General features: G+C 56.0%; 1 protein-coding gene across 1 annotated transcript; it reads left to right on the top strand.

The window, feature by feature from the left end:
• The first annotated feature begins 767 nt into the window (after positions 1–767).
• Positions 768–18373, top strand: LEMD2 (LEM domain nuclear envelope protein 2). Its single transcript, XM_030315283.1, has 9 exons — positions 768–1530; positions 3148–3188; positions 6251–6326; positions 9435–9511; positions 10428–10507; positions 12129–12274; positions 13302–13403; positions 13486–13588; positions 16802–18373. The coding sequence occupies exons 1-9, from the start codon at positions 801–803 to the stop codon at positions 16950–16952; spliced, it is 1506 nt and encodes a 501-aa protein (XP_030171143.1). The 5' UTR covers positions 768–800; the 3' UTR covers positions 16953–18373.
• The last annotated feature ends 2404 nt before the right edge of the window (positions 18374–20777 follow it).

The raw sequence follows: 20777 nt of genomic DNA, 5'->3' as shown, positions 1-20777 counted from the left end.
GGATTCAAATGTCCTCAACCTAAATCTGCAAGGGACACAGGACTGTATCTCAGGGGTCTTCCCCTACCCATCTCTCAGAGAAATCCCACTATCCAGACGTATGGCCTCCTCCCAGAAGGCTGAACTGCCCACTCAAGCCCAAGGGCATTTGGCTCTTCTGCCTTCTCGGGGCATGCGGTGTCTGGCCTGAGGCAGGGCCGGTGCCCCCTCGGAGCCCCACCTCAGAGTTAACTCCCAAGAAAACACAGAAGCCTGTAGCCCTCGACCTCAGGTCGGACCGTGTCTCGTAGCATGCCTGGCGTCTAGTCCACGACCCAAAGCCCTTCCCTGACTGCAGAAGGGATCACACAAGGTCCCCAAGCACAGAGCGGCGAAGGGTCCCATCTCCCTGCTCTCTGTAGTGACTTGTCTTTCACCATCAAGCAATTCATTCACTAAATCAACAATTCACTGAGTGCCTACCACGTGCCAGGGACCGCGCAAGGGGCGGAGGATTCAGAAAGAAGACACCGATTGGCCTTACAGACAAGGAGGAGGACTGAGTAAGGAGGGAGGGGGGAAAAGGGAGGGGGAAAAAAAAAAAAAAATCCTTGGACCTCTCCAACATGGCGGCCTTAATGGCCGAGTCTGACCCCCTCATCATGGCCGGCAATCGGGGAGGCGCCGACCTTCTCAACATGGCGGCAAAGGCCGACCTTCCCATCATGGCGCGGGGCCCCGCCCGCTCCGCCGCGGCCGCCGGCGAGAGCAGTTCCGGGTGCGGTGCGCGCCAGGGGCGGGCGGGGGGCGGCGTCCTGGCCATGGCCGGCCTGTCGGACCTGGAGCTGCGGCGGGAGCTACAGGCCCTGGGCTTCCAGCCAGGACCCATCACCGACACCACCCGGGACGTCTACCGCAACAAGCTGCGCCGCCTGCGGGGCGAGGCCCGGCTACGCGGCGAGGAGCGGCTGCGGGAGGAGGCCCGGCTGCGGGGCGAGGAGCGGCTGCGCGAGGAGGCCCGGCTGCGCGAAGAGGCGCCGCTGCGAGCCCGGCCCGCTGCGGCCTCCCTGCGAGCGGAGCCCTGGCACTCCCCGCCGGCCTCGGGCTCGGCCTACGCGACCTCTGGGGCCTTCGGCGATCTCGGGGCCTCCGCGGCTTCCTGGTCCGGGAGCCGCGGCTTCGCCTACCCCGCCCGCCCTGCGCCTCTCAGGCGCCGCGCCTCGGTCCGGGGCAGCTCCGAGGAGGACGAGGACGCCCGGCCGCTCGACCGGGCCGCGCCGGGCCACGGAGTCCGTCGCTGGTGGGCCACGACCCCGGCCCCGGCACGGCTGCCCTCCAACCTCCTCGGCGCCGACCCGCGTCCGGGCCTGCGAGCGACGCGGACGGGCTCAGCCGGCGCGGCGCGGGCCCGGCCCGAAGCGGGGCGGCGGCTGGAGCGCTGCCTGTCCCGGCTCCTGTTCTGGGCCAGCCTGGGGCTGCTGCTCGTCTTCCTGGGCATCCTCTGGGTGAAGATGGGCAAGCCCTCGGCGCCGCAGGAGGCGGAGGACAACAGTACGTCCCGGGCCGGCGCAGGGGAGGGCCCCGGGCGCGCGAGTGTCCACCTGCACCACCACCGTTCCTCTCAGCGCCAGGCTGCACATTCCCGGGCCTTAGATGCCTCTGGCTGTCTTCTTACCTCCAGACCTTGACTCTCCTCCCTCCAGCGGTGGGAGAAGAGGTCCGGAGTTCCTGCATCTGCAATAATTTCTGTCTTCACTCTTCTCCTGTTCTCATTTTCTGCCCTAGCCCTTCCTACCAATCTCCCTTTCAACCACGTGCTGGAAGCAATCTTCATTCGTAGTCACTCCTTCCCCCACCTCTGGTTTTCCCTCTCTAGAGAAAACCACACCCCTCTCTAACAGACAGGTCCACCCCCATTCCTTTTTAGTTCTTTCTTAACTTGGATCTCTTGCTCATTCACACATTAGTGCCCATTCCAAGGCACCCCAGGTTTCACTGCCCACAGATCGGATCTGGTTGGGTTCCCAGCTTTGCAGCACCAAAAGACTTTAAACTGATGTAAATGGAGGCGTTTATCCTTGCTTACATTATCCTCCTGGAGTGTGTTAAGAAAGGGTTCTGTGAGTCAAGGACATTGCCAGCTATGCTGCTTCTGTCCACACTTTAGTTAGTGATTAGACATGACAATTAGAGGTCTGCAGGATACAGTATGTTTCCTGAATAGTTGACGATTTGTATGTTTCTTAAAAGGAAAATTTGCCTCTTGGGTAATTCTGGGCTTTAGCCGAACAGAAAACAACATAGAAATCATTCCTTTATAAGTTTTAGGGTGTAAAGTATATAAATTTAAAGTGTAAGTATAAAGTGGCATTGTAGTTCACCAACTTTTGATATTCTTTGCAAAGGATGAATGTGATTAATACTGTTCCCAGCCTCAAGCCAAGGCCACATCTTTCCATGCCTAACAGGAACGGCCAAAATGCAGGGAGATGCCAAATCATGTCTTAGCTATTGCAGCAGATGGGTATTTGGGTGTATGAACAAGCCTGTGGGCATGGGGATCCCAGACTCATGCATACACCCAAATAATTTCTTGGCTATAAGAGCAATTTATCCACCTACTAAAGAAAGTAAGCAGACCCGGGAGTCTGTGGGACTGTACTGATACCACAACAGTCAGACAGTATACTCTCCTACCGCTGAGATGCTTTCAGACAACAGCTCTTGGATATATACTGAGATCTACCTGGACTTGCCCTCCCACGATGTTACTGATCCCTGTTCAACACATCATTGTTTGCAGTTTCCAAAACCATCATGTGTATTGACTTGTTTGAGGCCAATGCCCCGAGTTAAACAGGGAGGGCTTTATTGATCCCATTTTACAAATGAGGAAACAGGCTCAGCGTGGTTGAGTTGCTGGATATGCCTAATCATTTCCAGCTAGGATTTGGACCCAGCTGTTCTGGTCCTAATTCCTAATCTAGGATTGGGAAACCCTGACATGTCTGCATTTTAAAAGTGCCTCATTTAGGTGACATCTTTCTGATCCCCACCTTTAGGTTGGTAATGTTTTACTTCCCCTGAATTTTGAGAGTGGTCTTTTTTTTTGTCATCTTTTCCTTAACCCACACTTTTAATTTCCTGTGTTTCTTTTCTTGGTCTCAGTGAAATTATTGCCAGTGGACTGTGACAGTAAAACAGATGAGGTGAGTTTGAATTTCTTTAGCTTTTGTTATTCCTCTCAAGGCTGTGAGCCTCCGTCAGGAGGTAAACTTCCCCAGAAAAAAGATCATAATAGGATCATTTTCAGGAGTGCTTCCTGTAATGCACCAGAATCACATCGTGTTCTGTGATGTTTGTGTCAGACTCAATTGTGGCAGCAAAAGGAGTACTTGAAACAGAGAGAATTGAGCTCCCAAGATCCAACCCTGGGATTGTTATGGAAGCTCTCCCATCCATCACAGCACTGGGGACTTTGATCTTCTGCCTAAGTCAATCTGGGGGGATGCGGTAGGTTGTGGTTGAAGGACCTCTCAAGCTCCCTGGCTTCCAGAGGAAGGTCTGGCGGTTTTTAAGCGTCGGGAGGCTGGGTTCTCAGGTCCACCTTTCCCTCTGGTAGTACATTTGTGGCTCTGACGATGCTGTTCGGATTTGAAACATGGGGGGCTGGTTTTAAACATACCTAAAGTGGAATTAGCCCCGTTAGTCTATAGATTTGTTTTATGAAGCTTTAATGTTCCCTACAAATAATATTTGGGGAATGCAAGCAGCCCTATCTGTCTATGAGTCATGCAGGCAGCATCAGCAGGGAGCTGGGATGCTGGCCCAGGTGACAGTCTGGGGAAGATAGGAGGCAGTAAATTTTCAGGTCATAAATCCTACAAGGAGGAGCCTTTTGCTGCCAGAGGGCATGACTTAGTGGTCTAATTATTAAGTGTGCAATGCCAGGCCTCCCCCGAGACCTCAGTCTCCATCTCTGGCAGCCCGGGGGCTGGGAAAGAAACAACCCACGGCCACACGTTCATTCTCTCACCCGTGTTAACGAAGGGGTGTCCCGATAATAGGTTTTATTGCTTCTTTTGGCTTCTGCGGTATCCTATTGGGGGCCGTCTCATTGCATTCATTTACTGCAGTCATCCACCAAGTATCTTTGCTTCTCAGTTGTTTTTGTGAAAACAGATTCATAAGAAGTTTAACCTGCCTTCTGTCGAGAAAACCACAGTGGGTGATTAGAGGCAGTGGCCCAGACAAAGAGGGAGTGGCCAGAACTTTGAACCCTGAAAGCAAAAACAGGAAACAAGGAACTTTTCTATAAGGCCTCTCTGGTTGCTATTGCTTGGTTCTTCTTCGTCCCACTCGAGTGAGCCCAGGCAGGCATAGTCCAGGTACCTGCGAGAGATGCGCTCAGCGAGCACACTGGATACTTGCCACATCAGAGCATCGAAAGACAGGGTCTGGGCGTCGTCTCAGGCTCCAGTGAGCTGAGGTTGCATGGGGTGCTGCTGGCCTTTGTGAAGGGTGGACACAGGAACAGCAAGTTGGCAGATGCTTCTTGGCTTTGGTGAGGCTCATGCCGAAAGTCTTGTTCTTTGCGCGGCTCAGGCTCACCCAGAACCCAGATGGGCATTTGAGTTTTAGATATACGTGTTCTTTCCCTTCTCAGCCAACTACGACACTTAGCGTTTTTCTTTCTGCCTTTGTGCTGCGGAAAGCGTGTGGACAGGCTGGGAGTGGGTGTGCTGTCTCAATCAGGCCGTCTCGTTGTCTGGTGCCTTCTGTCCTCCTGTTCCCTTTAGGTGGTATCAGCCCCGCTTTGCCTAAATGTCGGTGAGTTTGGAACAGAGTTAATTGTTACTGCTTTTTTTTTCTGGTTGTGACAGTAAGGTTTAGTATAGAAAATGTGAAAAATGTGACGAAAATCACCCATGATTCTGCCACCAAGGGGTACTCTCCATTCACATCTTGGGGGGAATTTCCTTCCCATCTCGTCTGCGTACCTGTGTTTATAGAATTGGGATCTCCGTGTATATTCAGTTACATTTCTTGTCGTCAACATTTGCCATCTCATTAGTCTTTAAAAGGTAGTTTGGATACCTAATTCTGCTTACAGACCTGTGAGTTGTCTCTGAACATTTATGATCCTGTGGGTAAGTCTTGGTTGTGTCATTTTGTACCTCGTAAAGGCTTTCGGGTCTTTAGGCAACACGAGGGGACGTTTCTTGGCCTCCGAGACTATGAGAAACCAAGTCCATCCCGTTACAGGTGAGGGCAACGAGTGAGCCTGAGAAGGGAAGTGACCGTGGTCCCTTCTGCAGTTTGGAGCCAGAGCCAGAGCCCAGACCCTAGGCGTCGGTCCACACCCCGCCCGGTGACAACGCAGAGGAGGTCTGAAGGGGGGCTCCAACACCCGTTAGCTGTGGCATCTTGGTGGCCTACCTAAGGTCTCCGCCTCGGGCTCCTCGTCTGAGAAACTGGTGTGCGGTCAGGACTGTGGTGGCGCTTCAGTGCGTGCCCACGTGTAAACGACTCAGCACAGCACATGGCTTGCCGTTCGCTCTCAGGGAAGAGCAGCCTTTCTTTCAAATCTCCTAAATCTAGCGAGTCTAGCAAACTGGTGTCAGTTCTGTTACAGGTGCAGGAGATCTAGGTAGGCCTGTATTCCTAGTCCTGTTTTCTCCTACACGTGACTTCTTTCCCCCTCTAGTTGCAAGGTTTCTAGAAATTTCCCATTTCCAGTCCAGAAGCCAGTCCGAGATGAAGCATTTGCTGCAGCTAATCCACAGAACAGACAATTTGTAGGCAGCATGCAGACAGCGGACTTTCCAAAAACAGACGGGAGTGGCCCGAGGGGAGAAGCGACTGCAGTCGTGTGGCATTTGCTTGGCCCGCCAAGGAGGCCGGGCTCCCGCGTTTCCCCACAGCCCCATCGCCTCTGCTCCGCAGCCCCACTTAGTGGCCTTTATTCCAGCGAGAACCATGGGACAGAGACCGGGAGCCTCCAAGATGCAGACCCTTAGTTACCGTGTCTGCTTTCAGCTCTGCCTCTGCTTTCACGGTGTTCCTCTTCGGTCAGTTAACCCGATATCTATCGACCCTGTCCTGGGCCCACCGCGTTGCAGAATTTGTTTTTTTGTTTTTTGTTTTTAAAGTATGAGGTGTTTCTTGCTGCTTAGTACTTGACAGTGTAACCGAGGAGGTAAAACCAGACAGACAGAGCCCCCTTTCCCCCCACCCCTCCTTGCTGACTGCTTGTCCTGTGCCCTTTCAGTTCTGTCAGGCCAAGCAGAAGGCGGCCTTGCTGGAGCTGCTGCATGAACTGTACAACTTCCTGGCCATCCAAGCCGGTGAGTGGGTATCTTGAGGCCTGAGATTCCTCATGAGGGTGTGGGCTATTACCCGATCAGCCAGGCTGGGGCTGGCTGGCTGGCCGGCAGGTGGCTGAGATGCTCTGTGGAGATCTTCTAGAAGATATACTCAGAAACCAAGTCTTGCCTTCCCTGCTTCCCCACTCAGACACATCTCTTTTAAGCCTACATTTCGTTCTTATATCCCCTTGAAGGGTCCCAGGGGTCCTGGCACATGCACAGGCCTTTCTGCCTTCCCTAGATGCCCACCACCTGATGTTTTGGGGGTTCATGTTGATTGGAAGGGGCCAGGCCCCAGGTCTTCTCAGAGTCTGGGTCTTCTGACCTAGAGGGCCTCCCTATATCAGGTGGTCGGCCAGGCCAGGAGGAGAGGCATAGGCAGGTGGCAGGGGTGTGCCTGGGGGGGCCAGTCACACTCGGGCCCATCCAGCTTGCCAGGGCCCTGGTGTCACAGCTGGTCCTGATCTCCCCATCTGGCCTCAGGACTTCAGAGAAGTCCCGTACCCTCTCAGGAACTCCCCATCTTACCAGGTAATCTTGGGTATTTTCTTTTTTTTTTTACAAAATGAAAATTAAGTGCTCTACTCTAGAGGAGGGTACTTCTAGCACCCTCAGGATGCCCCTAAAAAGTCATCCATCCAGAAGGTCCCCCTACTACTTTATTTAGAAAATTATTCTTTGAGGCCAGAGATACCACCTCCCCACACCTCTCAGAATCACTTGCTAAAGGTATCAGTGAATGACCAGGGCTTGAGTACCAGGCTAAATATATTTGGCACCAAAATCAGACAGAGCTCTTCAGTCTTATGAGATGTTCAGGAGGCACCTCTTACCTGTGGGGCCAACCCTTGTGGAAGGTTGTTGCTAGAAAATCAAGGCCAGATGGGCCTGTAGTGGGCCCTCAGCCCTCGGGGCCAGTCTTGTGGTCCCAGCTCTGCCACCACCTCCCTCCTGAACGGTGGGAGACTGGAGGTGGTCATGGAGGCATCTGTGAGCAGCTCAGAGGAGCAGAGCAGGAGGAATGGGAGCTCACAGCATCGCAGGCCTCAGGGGCCTTTCTCCATGGCTGAGGTGCTTAGACTATAAATTTTGGCCTATGAGGGTGTTCCAGACCTTAGTGACTCAGCTGTGGCCCAGGAACCAACAGCATCAGGATCACCCAGGAGCTTGTTGGAAATGCAGACTCTGAGGTCCCATCCCGAACCTATGAATTAAAGTCTGCATTTTCAGAAGCCCCCCGGGGCATAAAGTAGAGAAGCTCTCCTCTTAAACTGTGGATGCTGGTAGACATTTTTCCTCCATCCCACCCTTCATATATGGTCCTGGCTTATGCCATCCAGGGGTTTGCTGCCTCCTGTCCTCTGACAAGCCTGGCAGCGGCGACCCTGAGGGTCTCGCTGCAGGGGAATGAGGGCTCTACTAGGCCATACTCCCCTCCTGCCCCCGCCCTGCCTTGGAGGTCACCTTTGGGCAGGGAATTGTGCTGGCCTTTGCAGCCCACGGGCTGCTTATGGTCTAGTAGAAGAGACAAACCACCTACCTCCCTGACCACTGGCTGATACACAGTGTGACTGGATGAGAACCGAGAGGCCGGAAGTTCCAGGAGGCACGTTGCCTTTTAGCTGGAGCAGTCGGGAAAGTGTCACAGGGGAGGCGGTGTCTGCCGGGCGCTGAAGCCCAGCAAGGATTGGTTCTGCATATGTGTGGGGGAAGGCAAGGCCAAAGGGGAAATGACAGGGTCAGGGCTGGAAGCGGCTGGTTTCGTGAGGGAAGAAGAAATGGAAGGAATGGAGTTTGGAAAGGTCGGCCGGGCTCTACCATGGGTGGCCGTAGAGGCCAGGCCCTCGGGGCTTCATCCTGCAGGCACTGAGCACCGGGGAGGCTTCTGAGCAGGGGAGTGATGTGCTGAGAGCCAGCAGCCAGGAATGCAAATGTGACAGCAGCTTGAGTGTAGTAGTGTCACGTAAGCAGAATCGTTTTAAAGTTTGGTTGCTCAAACGTGGAAGAGAAAGGGGAGAGGAGGCAACCAATCAGGAGGCCGTGGCGGTGGTCCAGGCGGGGTGATCTGGGGTGGGGCAGACCATGGCAGCCACCTTGGTCTCGGGGGTCCCATAAGGTCAAGATCAACTTGGCATAGGAGGGATAAGCTTTAGTTCGTTCTGAAGCTTTTAATGTTCATTCCCAGCCACTCAGTCCCCAGCACACAGACGCACAGACTAGCCATCCGTAGCCCCTAAGCTGTGCCAGGTTAAGAGCAGTCAGGCTGTGCGTGGGTGGGTTCAGGTTCTTGTACATGCCGACCCTGTGCTGTCCCTGCTCTCAAGGAGTCTAGTGACCCATGGGAAACAGCACGTTGTGGGTGGACCATAGCAGGCTATTGAGAACCAGCGGCTGTGGTGGGCCCCCAAGTCCAGAGCAATTTGGTCCAACAAGATTCTCCCACGGGCTGGGGATTTTTCAGAGGAGGTGGCCCCGGGCAGGCCTAAGGGGAGGCTCCCAGCTCCATCCTGGGTGGGAGCTGTTCACCCAGGGTGCTTGGAAGGGAGTGGCCCCTTGGAGCACCATGCCGAGGCCCCACTACCCAGCTCAGAGATGCCCTCTTTCTCTTTGGGCCATTTTGGACACCCCTCCCCAGAACCCCTTGAAACGGTGGGCCTGGAGTTCAGGTCACCTACCTATGTCACGGTCAGAATCCCTGCAGTGCCTCCGGCCTCCCTGCCTTTCTTTTTTCCCAGGTTGTGTTTATTTATAGTGCCATTCTGGTACCTTCCAAAGCTATCTGTCTGATCCTTTTAGGGATCAATTGCAAACAGACCTTAGGATTGGGCAGCTTTTTAGTCATTTAATGCAAATCACCGCACTGCTTTGCAGGTCAGGTTTTAATGATCTGGAATCGATCCAAGCTAAGTGGCTTTTGATCTTGCTGCAGAGTGAAGATGCCCCACAGAAGCCAGAGCCACGGGGCCACATGCTCCCTATCAGAGCTGATGGCTTGATTCTTGCTGCATTTTTTTTAGTCCGTTTCAAGAGTCATTTTTTTTCCCCCACCTCTTCTTTGTGTTTGAATGTGTGTTTTTTTCCTCCTAGGTAATTTTGAATGTGGAAATCCAGAGAAGCTAAAAAGCAAATGCATTCCTGTAATGGAGGCCCAGGAATACCTAGCAGTAAGTAAGGCTGCAGCGCTTACCCATTCCCGGGAGGTGCTGGCGCTTTTGTAGTGATCTTTCAAGCCCTGCTTTTTTTTTTTTTTTTTTTTTCCTTTTTTTTTTTTGTTTGTTTTTTGGGTTTTTTTTTTTTTTTTTTTTTTTTTTTTTTTTTAACTTAGTTGAGTGCTAGGCTGCTGCAAGTTTAGGCAGCAGTAGGAGTGACCGGTCCAAGGTGAGCTATGAGCCAGAGCCCAGCCTGCTGGCATGTGGGTGGGGGGCTGGCTCCTGAGCGGCCAGTGCGGCCACTGCAGGCCACCTCTTCTTTAAGTGGCCCTTTTACTCGCTCCCCCTTGCTCTCCTTCCCAGCAGCTTTGTGGATCTACATTTCACCTGTCCGTTCTCTCCTTTTCGTTCACTGTGCAGATTGCTCAGGGTCTGCTTGACTGTGTGCCTGGCCCCAGTCTGATAGAATGGTGGAACTTTGGAGCTGACAGAAACCTTAGGGGTCACCTAGGTCATTGCCACTTCCCAGATGAGGAAACTGAGGCTCAGAGAGGGACAGGGACTTGCCCAAGGCCACACAGCTGGGACTGGCCACTGGGCTCCCATCCCCACACTGTTTTTCATTTTCCCCAAGATGAGCTGCCAGCTCTCTGGCCTGACACTTTGGTCCTCGAGGAAATGATAATTCCTTTGGCTACCTCAGACCTGCGTCGTTTCCTTGTGTGTGCTTCCACATCAACTCCTCCGGGCAGAGCTCCTTCTTGACTCCCAGCAGCCCAGATTTCCTGCCTGCCACTTTGCTGTGCATGTAGTGGAACAGGGCTTTGGGGCCCACAGAGGGCACGGGAGAGGGCTTTCTTAATCCAGCAGGAGAATAATGTTCCCGCTGCTCGGCCCAGATGCAGAACTCATCTCCCGCCCCCTCCCACAGAACGTGACCAGCAGCTCCTCTGCCAAGTTTGAAGCTGCGCTGACCTGGATACTGAGCAGTAACAAGGACGTGGGCATCTGGTGAGTGCGGGCGAGACATCACAGGGTGGCGGCCCCGCCACAAGCACCCGTGGCCGTGGTCCTCACCCATCAGCTGACTGCCGTGTGCTCACAGAGGTGTCTCGGGTCTGAAGTTAGAGGCAGGTCTCCCAGCTGAGTCCTTGTGGGCTAAGCCTGAAGCCAGGCAACGGAAGGAAGAAGCGTCTGGGGTGCAGATAAGACACAAAATCCAGGTGGCGGGACATTAGCCTAGTGTTCCAGCTAAACCTGTTTCAGGTGACTCACTTTGAATTCACTGGTCCCACGTGGGTTGCTGGAGAAGGCATTTTTCTGCACTTCCTCTCCCCGGGTGCTAGTTTTCATTCCTAGACAAATGTTTCTGTATGTCGGTTTCACTCTGTGTGGAAATGGCTAAAGGAAATACTGGATTTTATTCTGACTGGGCAGTTCCGCCTCAGTTCTGTCTCTGGGGAGCACTGTTCGCAGAGGTGGTGAGCCCTCTCGCCCTCCTGAAAAGCCCCATCTGGCTGCTCAGCTGGCGGGGGCAGGGCACACCAGTGATGCCCCCCCCTCCCCCACCAGAGTTCATCATCCTGGCACTGCCTCTCGTTTCTCAGGGTTTGTCGGGGTCTCTGCTCAGGCCATAGCTCCTGATATTCAGACACCCTCCAGGGTTTTGTTCCCTTCCTCTCTAATCCACCCAGACTACTAATTCCATCAGCAGTGCCTCTACCAGAAGCCCCTCGGGCAGCTCAACCCAAAGCTTGATAACTGGATGCGTGGCACGATTAAAATTCGTTGGCTTAAAAAAGAATAAAGCTTTCCTGAGTGGCTGAGCGATTTTCCTGTGTGTTAGGAAAGGCGAAGGAGAATATGGATTTTATCCTCCACGGCACTCACCGAAGCTGCTAGCACAGAAGAATGATGACGCTCGCCCTTCCACTCTGGGGAAGGTAGTCAGGAGGGGGGCCGGGCCCAGCTCACACGACCAGTGTTCAAAGTGGGTCGTTAGAAGTCGGGACGCTACAGATACTGGGCATTGCACCGTGCGGTCCAGAGCGCGAGACTGTCACCCAGCTGGAAGAACGTGTAGGTGTGGGCATCCATCCCCGTGTGTCCTGACACCTCCTCTCAGTGGCCAGGGTGGAGGCGCTGGGGCTGGGGCCTGGCCTCGGGGAGCCCGGTGGTCATCATTCCCTGAGCCTCACGGCACCCCGATCTTTACCCTTAAACAGCTTATATGCCTCTTTGTCACCATCACTGAGGAAAAGCACACCCTCCCAGACTCTTTCAGTTCCTGCCATGCAGTGCAAAGCCAGCAATTCAGTAAACATTTCCATTTCTCTATGCTGGGAGGTGGGAATCCAATTTACAGTTTAATCTTCCACACGCTGAGAGGGGCTGTCAAAAGACCCGACAGAGGGGGACGTCACTTTAGCGGTAGGGGTTCAAGCCTGCTGCCGTCTTTAAAGCTTTATTCTTCCTAAGTAGCCAACGTGGGAAATTTCGGGAAAGCATGCAACCAGGATACCGAGTCTATTTCATAAGCAAGTAGAGACCTCAAAGCCCATCCTTGAGTGGGGCCGATCCCACGGCTCCTGGGAGCTTTTGAATGTGTCTGCAGCCCTGTGTCCTGTTTCAGGTTGAAAGGGGAAGACCCATCAGAATTGGTGACGACCGTGGACAAGGTGGTGTGCCTGGAATCCGCCCGCCCGCGCATGGGTGTCGGCTGCCGCCTGAGCCGCGCCCTGTTCACTGCTATCACCAACTTGCTCATCTTCTTCTGGTGTAAGTCCTTGGCTGCCCTTCTCCCCCCCTGCCTGTGCCGCGGGGACTGCTCCCAGAGCACCTCCCAGGAGCCCAGCTCAGTGACACTCCTAGGCATGAGTGATGAGTTCTGGAAGCCCAGGCCCAGAGAGTTCATTTCTGTCTAGTGAACCTGAGGTCTGTCTAATAAAACAGAGGAGATGAACAAGTCAGCCTCTGCCCTGGTTCATCTTACCTTTAGAGACTGGTGGCGGGAGCGTGAGGATAACTAAAAACATCCTTGCTCAGGGTCGGGGACCGTCAGTGTCCCTGAGAGGGAGATGGGCGCTGGCTGGAGCCCAGCATCGTCGCCCTGGGGGCCCCAGAGTGCAGGCCTCTCTGAGGAGGAGGCGCACCAGGAGCTTGGCCTAATTTTACTCCCTCTCCTTGGGAGCTCTAGGTACCTGATGAAAGCAGGAAGGACCCGGGGCGCTGAGCTGAAAAGCAGAGCGCGAGTCTTGTCTCCCGACATCAGGGGCCGCCTTTGAGCAGAGACCTTGGGGTGTCTCTGAAGGCAAAAGGCCGAGTCCTAGAAACTGCCGGCTCTGCAGACATGGCAGAGTTACAAATCACAGGCCATCTGGGCGTGCACACAGCTCCCTCACCCACGCCATCAGGCACAGACATCATTATCGGCAGCAGCATCCCGGAATACAAAGGGCCCCGCATGTATATATGTATGAAACGCCGTGTTCTGGTTCACAAGGGAGGAGATGAAAGTCCCGGAATGCGGTTGGGAGGAGCTGCAATCTGGACGGCTGGGGATGCCTCTGTGGTGACAGCCGGCAGGAGGAAGATGATCACTTAATGGCCTGCCTTCCCTTTGCATTTCCACCTCCTTTGTCCCCTCCCGCATGCTAGCCGGGGCCTGACACATAGTAGGTGCTCAGAACACTTGTGCGGCTCACCCATAGCCTCCAGCGCAGCCACCGACCTAGACTGACACGCAGTGTGCCTCTGAGTGGCCGCAGGTGACGTGAGGATTAACGGGGCCTTTGTTCCCTCACAGGCTTGGCCTTTCTGTGGGGCCTCCTGATCCTCCTGAAGTATCGGTGGCGGAAGTTGGAAGAAGAGGAGCAAGCCATGTATGAGATGGTGAAGAAGATTATAGGTGTGTGGCCCCTGGGGCGAGGACTGCGGGCACCCGCCGGAAGGTCCTTGTCCTAAACCGTGCCCCCTGCCCTACCCTGCAGACGTGGTCCAGGACCATTACGTGGACTGGGAGCAGGACATGGAGCGCTACCCGTACGTGGGCATCCTGCACGTGCGCGACACCCTGATCCCTCCGCAGAGCCGGTGAGTCCTGGTCCGGCCCCGCCGAGTGCCACGGAAGGAGCCCCGAGCATCAGTTATGGGGCGGGGGGAGGGGGAGCTCAGCCCCGAGGATCCCAGGGGAGGGAGCCACCACGCACGCCTCCTGCCACTCCTCCGGCGCTCGGCTCTTCGTGGCAGAACGCAGACCAGAGGTTTAGAAACATGGTCCCACTCCTCTGTTAGCGTTGGGTGGCTCAAGCCGGGAAGGATCTGATAGGTTTCCATTAGTGGAAGTCCAGAGTCATGTGCGCTCCAGACACAGAATAGTTGGGTCCCTGGTCCCTTTTTTCTGTGATCCTTGGGGTCCTGGCTTCCGTGGATGTCGTGGGCTGGCGGGAGTTCCTCGCGGTCACAGGATGGTGGCCAGCAGCAGCTGGACCAGCATCTGCCTTGTCACAGCCAGCAGGGGAGAGAGGGACCTCCCGTTGCTCTCACAAGCAGGAGAAAACATTCCCAGAAGCTGCCAGTGACACACTCACTGAGGCCCTGCTGGCCAGACTCGGTTACTTGTCTGTTCTTTAGAATTTTTGAGAGAGAGACAAAGTGTGATTGGAGGAGGGGCACAGAGAGGGAGACACAGAATCCAAAGCAGGCTGCAGGTTCTGAGCTGTCAGCACAGAGCCCAACGCGAGGCTTAAACCCACAAACTGTGAGATGGTGACCTGAGCCGAAGCTGGACACTTAACCGACTGAGCCACCCACGTGCCCCATATTCTTGAATCAGTCACTAGCAAGGAGGAGATTGTTTTTCAAACATTTTTAACCACGGCCCATGACATGTTATCTAAAATACGGTTCACTTCCCACACACGCATGCGCACGCACACACGCACACAAGTGTACCTGCAGTTGAAAGCAGAACTTCACGGCCGTGGATGGGGTCCGTTCCCAGGGGGCACGGCTGCATGGGAAGGGGTAACAGGCCGTTGTCCCGCATGACACCAGGGGACCTTTCACATGGGCTGCAGATGCCGGATGTGGGCATCTGCAAAACCGCATGTGGGGTAGCTTTGGAGGATGGGGTCCCAGGGGGCAGCCATCAGGGCCTGCCGAGGTGTCGGCCCAGATTGTGGGGCCCCCTCAGTAGCTCGCTGCGGTCTCCAGCCGGATGCCATCTCTCCGGAGGGGGACGAACACTCACTGCAAGCCGGCGCTGCTCTGTGCCCTCCCCGGGCAAAGCCCACACTCACTGGCTCCTCACTGTGGCCCTGTGAGGTGAGAACAGTGAGTACCCCATCTAACAGATGAGGAAACTGAGGCACAGGGAGGTTAAGGAGCTTGCTCGAGGCCCAGCGCCGGTGGCACGTCTGTACAACCCAAGAGGAACTGGAAGAGCAAAACATTTAAGGTTTTACTTGTAAATCCTTAGTAACTTTCATCCTTCTTTAGGGACGTGCAGGCAGGAAGCTTAGGGAGAGAAGACTGACCACGGCAGCGTTGGCTCGTGCTTGTTGTTTGGTCCTCAGCAGGAGGCAGCTACGTCGCCCTCTGGCTCCCAAGAGGAGGCCACTTGGTGTTTTCAGACTCCCACCAAATTCCTGGCCCCACCAGGAGTCACCACGTGACCATGAGTCACGGCCACTCCGAGCCAGTTTCCTCATCCAAAACAAAGACACCACTGCCGGGCAGAGGGCTGCGCTGAAGCCCTTGTTTACTCAACAAATGTTTATTGAGCACCAACCGCAGGCCACATGCTACTGGGTCCCGGGGAGACGGTGGGGAGAAGAAACCCAAATCTGCGCCCCAGCGGAACATTGGTTCTAGGGAGGAAGAGAGGTGACAGGATGCATAAGGAAAATGTGTGCTATTAGGCAGTAGTGACAAGTCCTCAGGAAAGGGGGACGGGGTGTCGGGAAGTGGCCTCACAGCTCATTAAGTCTGTGCCTAGCACGTGAGCACTCACCCAAGAGTGGCCCTTGTTGCTTGGGCTTCAGTTCCATGCAACCCACATGCTCACTGAAGTAAGAGCAAGAGTGCCGTCGCGGCTTGTCTCCGGCCGGGCCACCCGGCCTCAGCTCCCACACCACAGCAGGGACCACAGGCGGGACTGAGCCCGGTCGGTAAACCCCGGGAGACTCAAGCCATGTTGGCTCCCAGCCTCTCGATTTATCTCCCAGGCCCCCGGTCGGTGCACCTGAACCCTCATGTCGTGAGGACCTGCCCGCTGCTGTCGGCCCTGCGTGGGCACCGTCGGGCGTGCCCCGCAGAGGAGGGTCTGCCCGTGAGACTGAGGGAGAGCCGTGGAGCCTGGCTGGCGCAGGCCTGCTCGCTGCCTGGGAGGGGGGGCTGGGGCTAGAGCAGCCCAGTGGGCCTGCCCCACGGGACCTGACCTCTGGAGGAGAAAGCCCTGGCACCCCAACTCTGACTCCTGACCCACGGGCCACCTTGGGCGCTTCCCTCCTTTGTCCTCCCCCAGGTGGAACCTTCCCGCTCCCACATGTACACACCCATGTTCACTCTCCACGCGAGGGGTCACAGGGAGGTGGTCTGCGGTGCTGACGAAAGACGGGAACTCATCGAAGAGAGGATCAAAGCAATCCTCCCTGACTGCCTTGGAATCTTCCTGTCTAGTCTGGAGGGGAAAGAGACCACAGGGGGCTGTCCAAGGGGATGCAAGGCCCCAGGGACCCAGCAGAGCAGAAGGGGCCCTGGCTGGTAGCTCTGGTTCCAAGAGCAGCTCCAGCTTCTTCGCCTCCCCGGTTGGATGCTTAGCTCATTCGTGTGCTCCAAAGTACTGTGGAGTTTGGACTCGACAGCCCAGTGGCCACTCTTTAATTAGCCCACATGGGGCATTAGAATGCAGCCGGCACCGGTGGTGGGGCCGCCTGGCCCGGGCTGCTGCGGTAACAGGTCCCAGCAAGCGCTGGCTGAGGCCAGCACAACCCCTTCCCTCTTGGACACCTGGGGGTGCCCTGGCCCCCTCTGGCCCCCTTCAGCTCCCTTTAATTGAATGCTTTTGGAGCAGAGAAGGTTGAGGAATTATTTCTCTGTGGCTCAAGAAATTCCTCTCCTCTGCAGGAGCTCTGTTAGTACCTGATGCCTTTTCCTCCCGCAGATAAATTCTGCGCGAGATCCTGGAGTCAGGGCCCCAGTTTGTACAGAGGGTGCGTCCGGACCAGCTCGCTTCTCTGGGCAGTACCCAGTGGAGCTGCCGGGGCGCAGCTTGCCTGCTGAGCCTGGTCCTTGTCGTTGCAGGAGGCGCATGAAGCGGGTCTGGGACCGGGCTGTGGAGTTCCTGGCGTCCAACGAATCCCGGATCCAGACAGAGTCCCACCGTGTGGCTGGAGAGGATATGCTGGTGTGGAGATGGACTAAGCCCTCTTCCTTCTCCGACTCAGAGCGATAAATCCCGGGCGGGGCCTGTTCCCAGTCGGCCTGTCCCAGGCCAGTCCCCTCCGGGGGCGCGAGAAGGCCACCAGACCTGCCAGTGCTGAATTCACACTTGCCTTGACTTTCACCTTCCTCCAGACTCTGGTTCCAAAGGTCTCTCTGTAAGACTCTTCAGAGATTAGCTTGTAGGGAAGCGTGGGCTTCCTTGAAGGGCACAGGGGAAAAGCCAGAGGCCTTGTCCTCTGCATTGGTCCAATCCTGTGCCCCGATTGCCGGCAGGAGAGGGGAGAAGGGTTTGTTTTTGATGAACAAAAAAGATGAAAGAGCAGCAGCTGTGAGACCCTGCAGAGCTAGTGTGCAGTTAGGTGGGCTGGAGCTCGTCCACCGCTGGCGAGCACTCAGCAGGGTGGGCATCGTGCCCGTGGGCGGTGGGTCGGGATGGCAGGCTGGGGCGGCAGGGGTCGGGGAGCAGATTGGTCCATGTGCCTTCAGAGGGTGTTACCTGGGAGCTCAAGGGTGAGGGGAGAAAGCCTGTCCTCTAGCTGGGTTGGGCCTCTTTTATCCCAAAGGGGGAAGGTGCTAGCAATTAGAACGAGTACTGTAGAAGGACTATCTAGAAATGCCAGGCCCTGGCACGCAGGACCCTTGGGTCGGGAGTGAGCTGCTGGCGTGGCCGCCTGAGAGCAACCGGGAGCAGACACGGGCCGAGAGCGGCGAGGCGGGTAGGGCTGCCCAGAGGCGGCCTCTTTAGTGGTGCTGCTCACAGAGTCGCAGTTCTAGACCAGACCTGCAGCCAGGGCACTGCATCGGGCCGAGAACGCAGATTGCAGGACCCGGGGAGGGTCTCGCCTCCGGTGTGCGACGGTCACCTCGTCCCGTGGCGGCCACAGCGTCCCCACGCCGGGGCTGCTTAAGCAGAACTTCCGGCACCGACTAGGTTCGCAAGGGCGGCTCGGCTGCCCCCTGCTGGCCTCCCCGGGAGCGTGCCGGCGCCGCCGCAGACCTTCGCGGCCCCCCGCCAGCCCATCAGCCTGCGTCGCGGGAGCCCGTCTCCGCAAACACCCTGGCGGGGGGCCTTATTAGTTAAGTGCGAGGATCCTCTCCAGCAGAGCCTCGTCCCCATATGTTCTCATCTGCGGCCGCGGGAGAGGGGCGAGCAGAGGAGCCGAAACAGCTGCCTCCAGAAGGCACCGACCACCCCCTTTCGGTCTTCCTGGTATTTTTTGTTTCCTTAATAAAGCTCCGGTCTCCCTCATTTGAGCAATACTCTCTCATTTCCTCTGATGTCTGGATGATCGGCGGGGCTGGACTCTGAGCGCCAGCCCCGTGGCAAAGAAATGGTCCCTTAATCAAGGCTGCAGCCAGAAGAAGAACGCTGCAACAGGCTTCAATATCAGGGTTGAAACTGTTGGATAAATAAACTATTTATTAAAAATGGATGTGTTTCTCGTCCATGGTTCTTTCCCTCCCCCCCACCCCCCCAGCCCAAGCAAGTTATAAGGAATGGTAAGTGGTGGGGTTACGAAGCACTGGCTCCCGAGAGGTCAGCTGCAAGAGGAGGCTGGGGTGGGCAGAACAGGGGCCCTGAGCCTTCTCGGGACAGCTGGCCTTCCTCCCTCCGGGCCCCGGCCTTTTCGCCACCGGGTTCTCCAGCAAACTACACAACCTCTCAGAGCCTTAGTTTCCCCATTTACAACAGGGCATGACTACCACACCCTGCAGGATGAAGTCAAAAGGCACCCACCTGGTCCCAGTGAGTGGGTGGCAAGGGCTGGAGATCGGTAGACCCTCTTTCCTGGGCCCCATTTCTGCCTCCCCGCAGGGCCCCAGAGGCCCCCAGGGGGAGAAAGGAAGAGCAGAGTGAGGTCGGATGGGGCTCCTTGGCAGCCGACGGTGTCCTTAAAGGAGGCGGGAGATTGATGTTGGCAACACTCTAGTCTGGAGACTGCGGAGGCCCAAGTGCTGTCTGGGAGGGAGCAGGGCCCGCAGGACTCTGCAGGGCAGGGGCTCACTGAGCTGCCCGCCCTACGGCTCTCCACCAGGGCAGCCCCTACCCCGAGGGCACACCAGAGCTGCGGGCATTGGAGCTGGCACCAAGATCCAGCCCTTCCTCCTCAGCCGGCCCCGCTGCGCCCCCCGCGCGGTCCCACCTGCAGGTGGTGGCTGGCCGGTGAGCACCGTCCTGCTCTCCTCCCATCTGCTGGGAATTTGCTGGATAAATTGATAGTCAAAGGACCCAGACAGAAATGAGCCCACCTTTCCCTTTTCTGTTTTTCAGTGAAACATTCTCCCTCTGCTGTGTTTTGTCTTAAGCTGTGAAGGGAGCTAATGCAGGGCTCTATTTCTGTGAGACTGTTTGGAGAGCGGGAGCAAGATCAAAATAAGCCAAATAACAAAAGGCCCCCGCCAGCCGGCCCCTGCCTTTATGGAGCACGGAGCGCCCGAGCGGCACAAAGGCCCGGAGATGCGTCCTCTGCCGCACAGCCTCAGATCCGGCCCTGCAGCCCTCCTCCGCTTTGAAGGGCTACGTCTTTCTTTCAAGCAGCTCTCACTGCACAAGGGACAGGGCAGGGTGGTGGGATTTGCCTGAGGAGGGGGTCTGAGGGCATCTTTTTTGGGTGGGAGCCATTACAGAGAAGTTTCCATTGCTCTGCCCACTCCCTTCAAGGCTCCCTGGGCTGCGGACCTGTCTTTCTTCAGTGACAAATAGCCCTCTTGGGCTTGGGTGGCGCCAATAAAGAAGCTTGGGGAGTACAAGAGGGAGAGGCTGTACCCCACAAATCTCGGCCGTGGACATCCACCCAGGAGCTCCAGGCCATCTTCCAGAGCCTCTGCTCAGGAGAAAGGTAAACACGGCCATTTGTCACTGACTTATCATAAGAACTGCGGTAGCAGCTGTTCCCCTTAATTAATACACCATTGACTTTGAGCCTCACACACACACAAAAAAAATCCCTTTGTTGAGGCAGGTGTGCGGACTTCAAATCCATTATCCTGTCGGCCTCCACCAAAGGGAAGGGGCCGGGCAGTGGTTAGGCAGCAACTGGACGCAACTCTTCCAGCAGCCCTCCTCAGGCAGCCAGGCCAGCTTCTCCACCCCTGTCCCCAGAGAAAGCTCTAGACACAAGGAGAGAATCTGGACAGAGGGGCCCATGGTGCACCAGGGAAAAGAGAGGCAGAGGGGATGAGTGGGGGCAGGGGGGTGGGGGAACGTGCCACCAATGAGCAGTGGGGTGGAGGCAGGCACTCAGCATCTTCAGGACCGGCTCTGTCCTTTATTGGCCGGGACCTTGCACTCATCAGTCACTTTGTCCCTGTAGCGGGGGAAGTTATTAGGAAAAGGTAAAATCAGCCAATACATGACAGCATTATGACACGCTCATAGCTTTAGCCCGCTGAATGACCACAACACCCCCACGCTGTGGTTATCCCCTTTATATGGGATGGGGGAAACTGAGGCACAGGTTGGTCAGGCAAGTAGTGGAGCTGCGGTCTGAACACCCAGACAGACCAGCTCCAGAGCCTGTGTTGTCAGCCCTGCTCTCTTCCCTTCTCTGAAGAAAGTAAGGGGGGGCCACTCAAGATTTGTCGGGCTGCCCTGGGTTCACCAGAACAGTAAAGCCGACTCATCCCAGAGAAAAGCCAGGACCTCACACAGGCTCTAGGAGGCTCCTGTGACCTGCCATCGTGCTTGCCCCGCCTCTGCTCAGGCCACACGCCTTGCTGCCCCCACCCTGACCAGACCCGCCGCTGCCTCCGAGCCTCTGAGTCCCCACGTGCTCCCCACCCCCTCCTCCAGACCACTGTCCCGTTGGGAGTCATAGCTGCGTCCCTCACCCGC

The sequence above is a fragment of the Lynx canadensis genome, chromosome B2 (genome assembly GCF_007474595.2).
Source record: "Lynx canadensis isolate LIC74 chromosome B2, mLynCan4.pri.v2, whole genome shotgun sequence".
In the NCBI taxonomy this organism is placed as follows: Eukaryota; Metazoa; Chordata; class Mammalia; order Carnivora; family Felidae; genus Lynx; species Lynx canadensis.
This window is presented reverse-complemented; position numbering and strand designations above follow the sequence as displayed.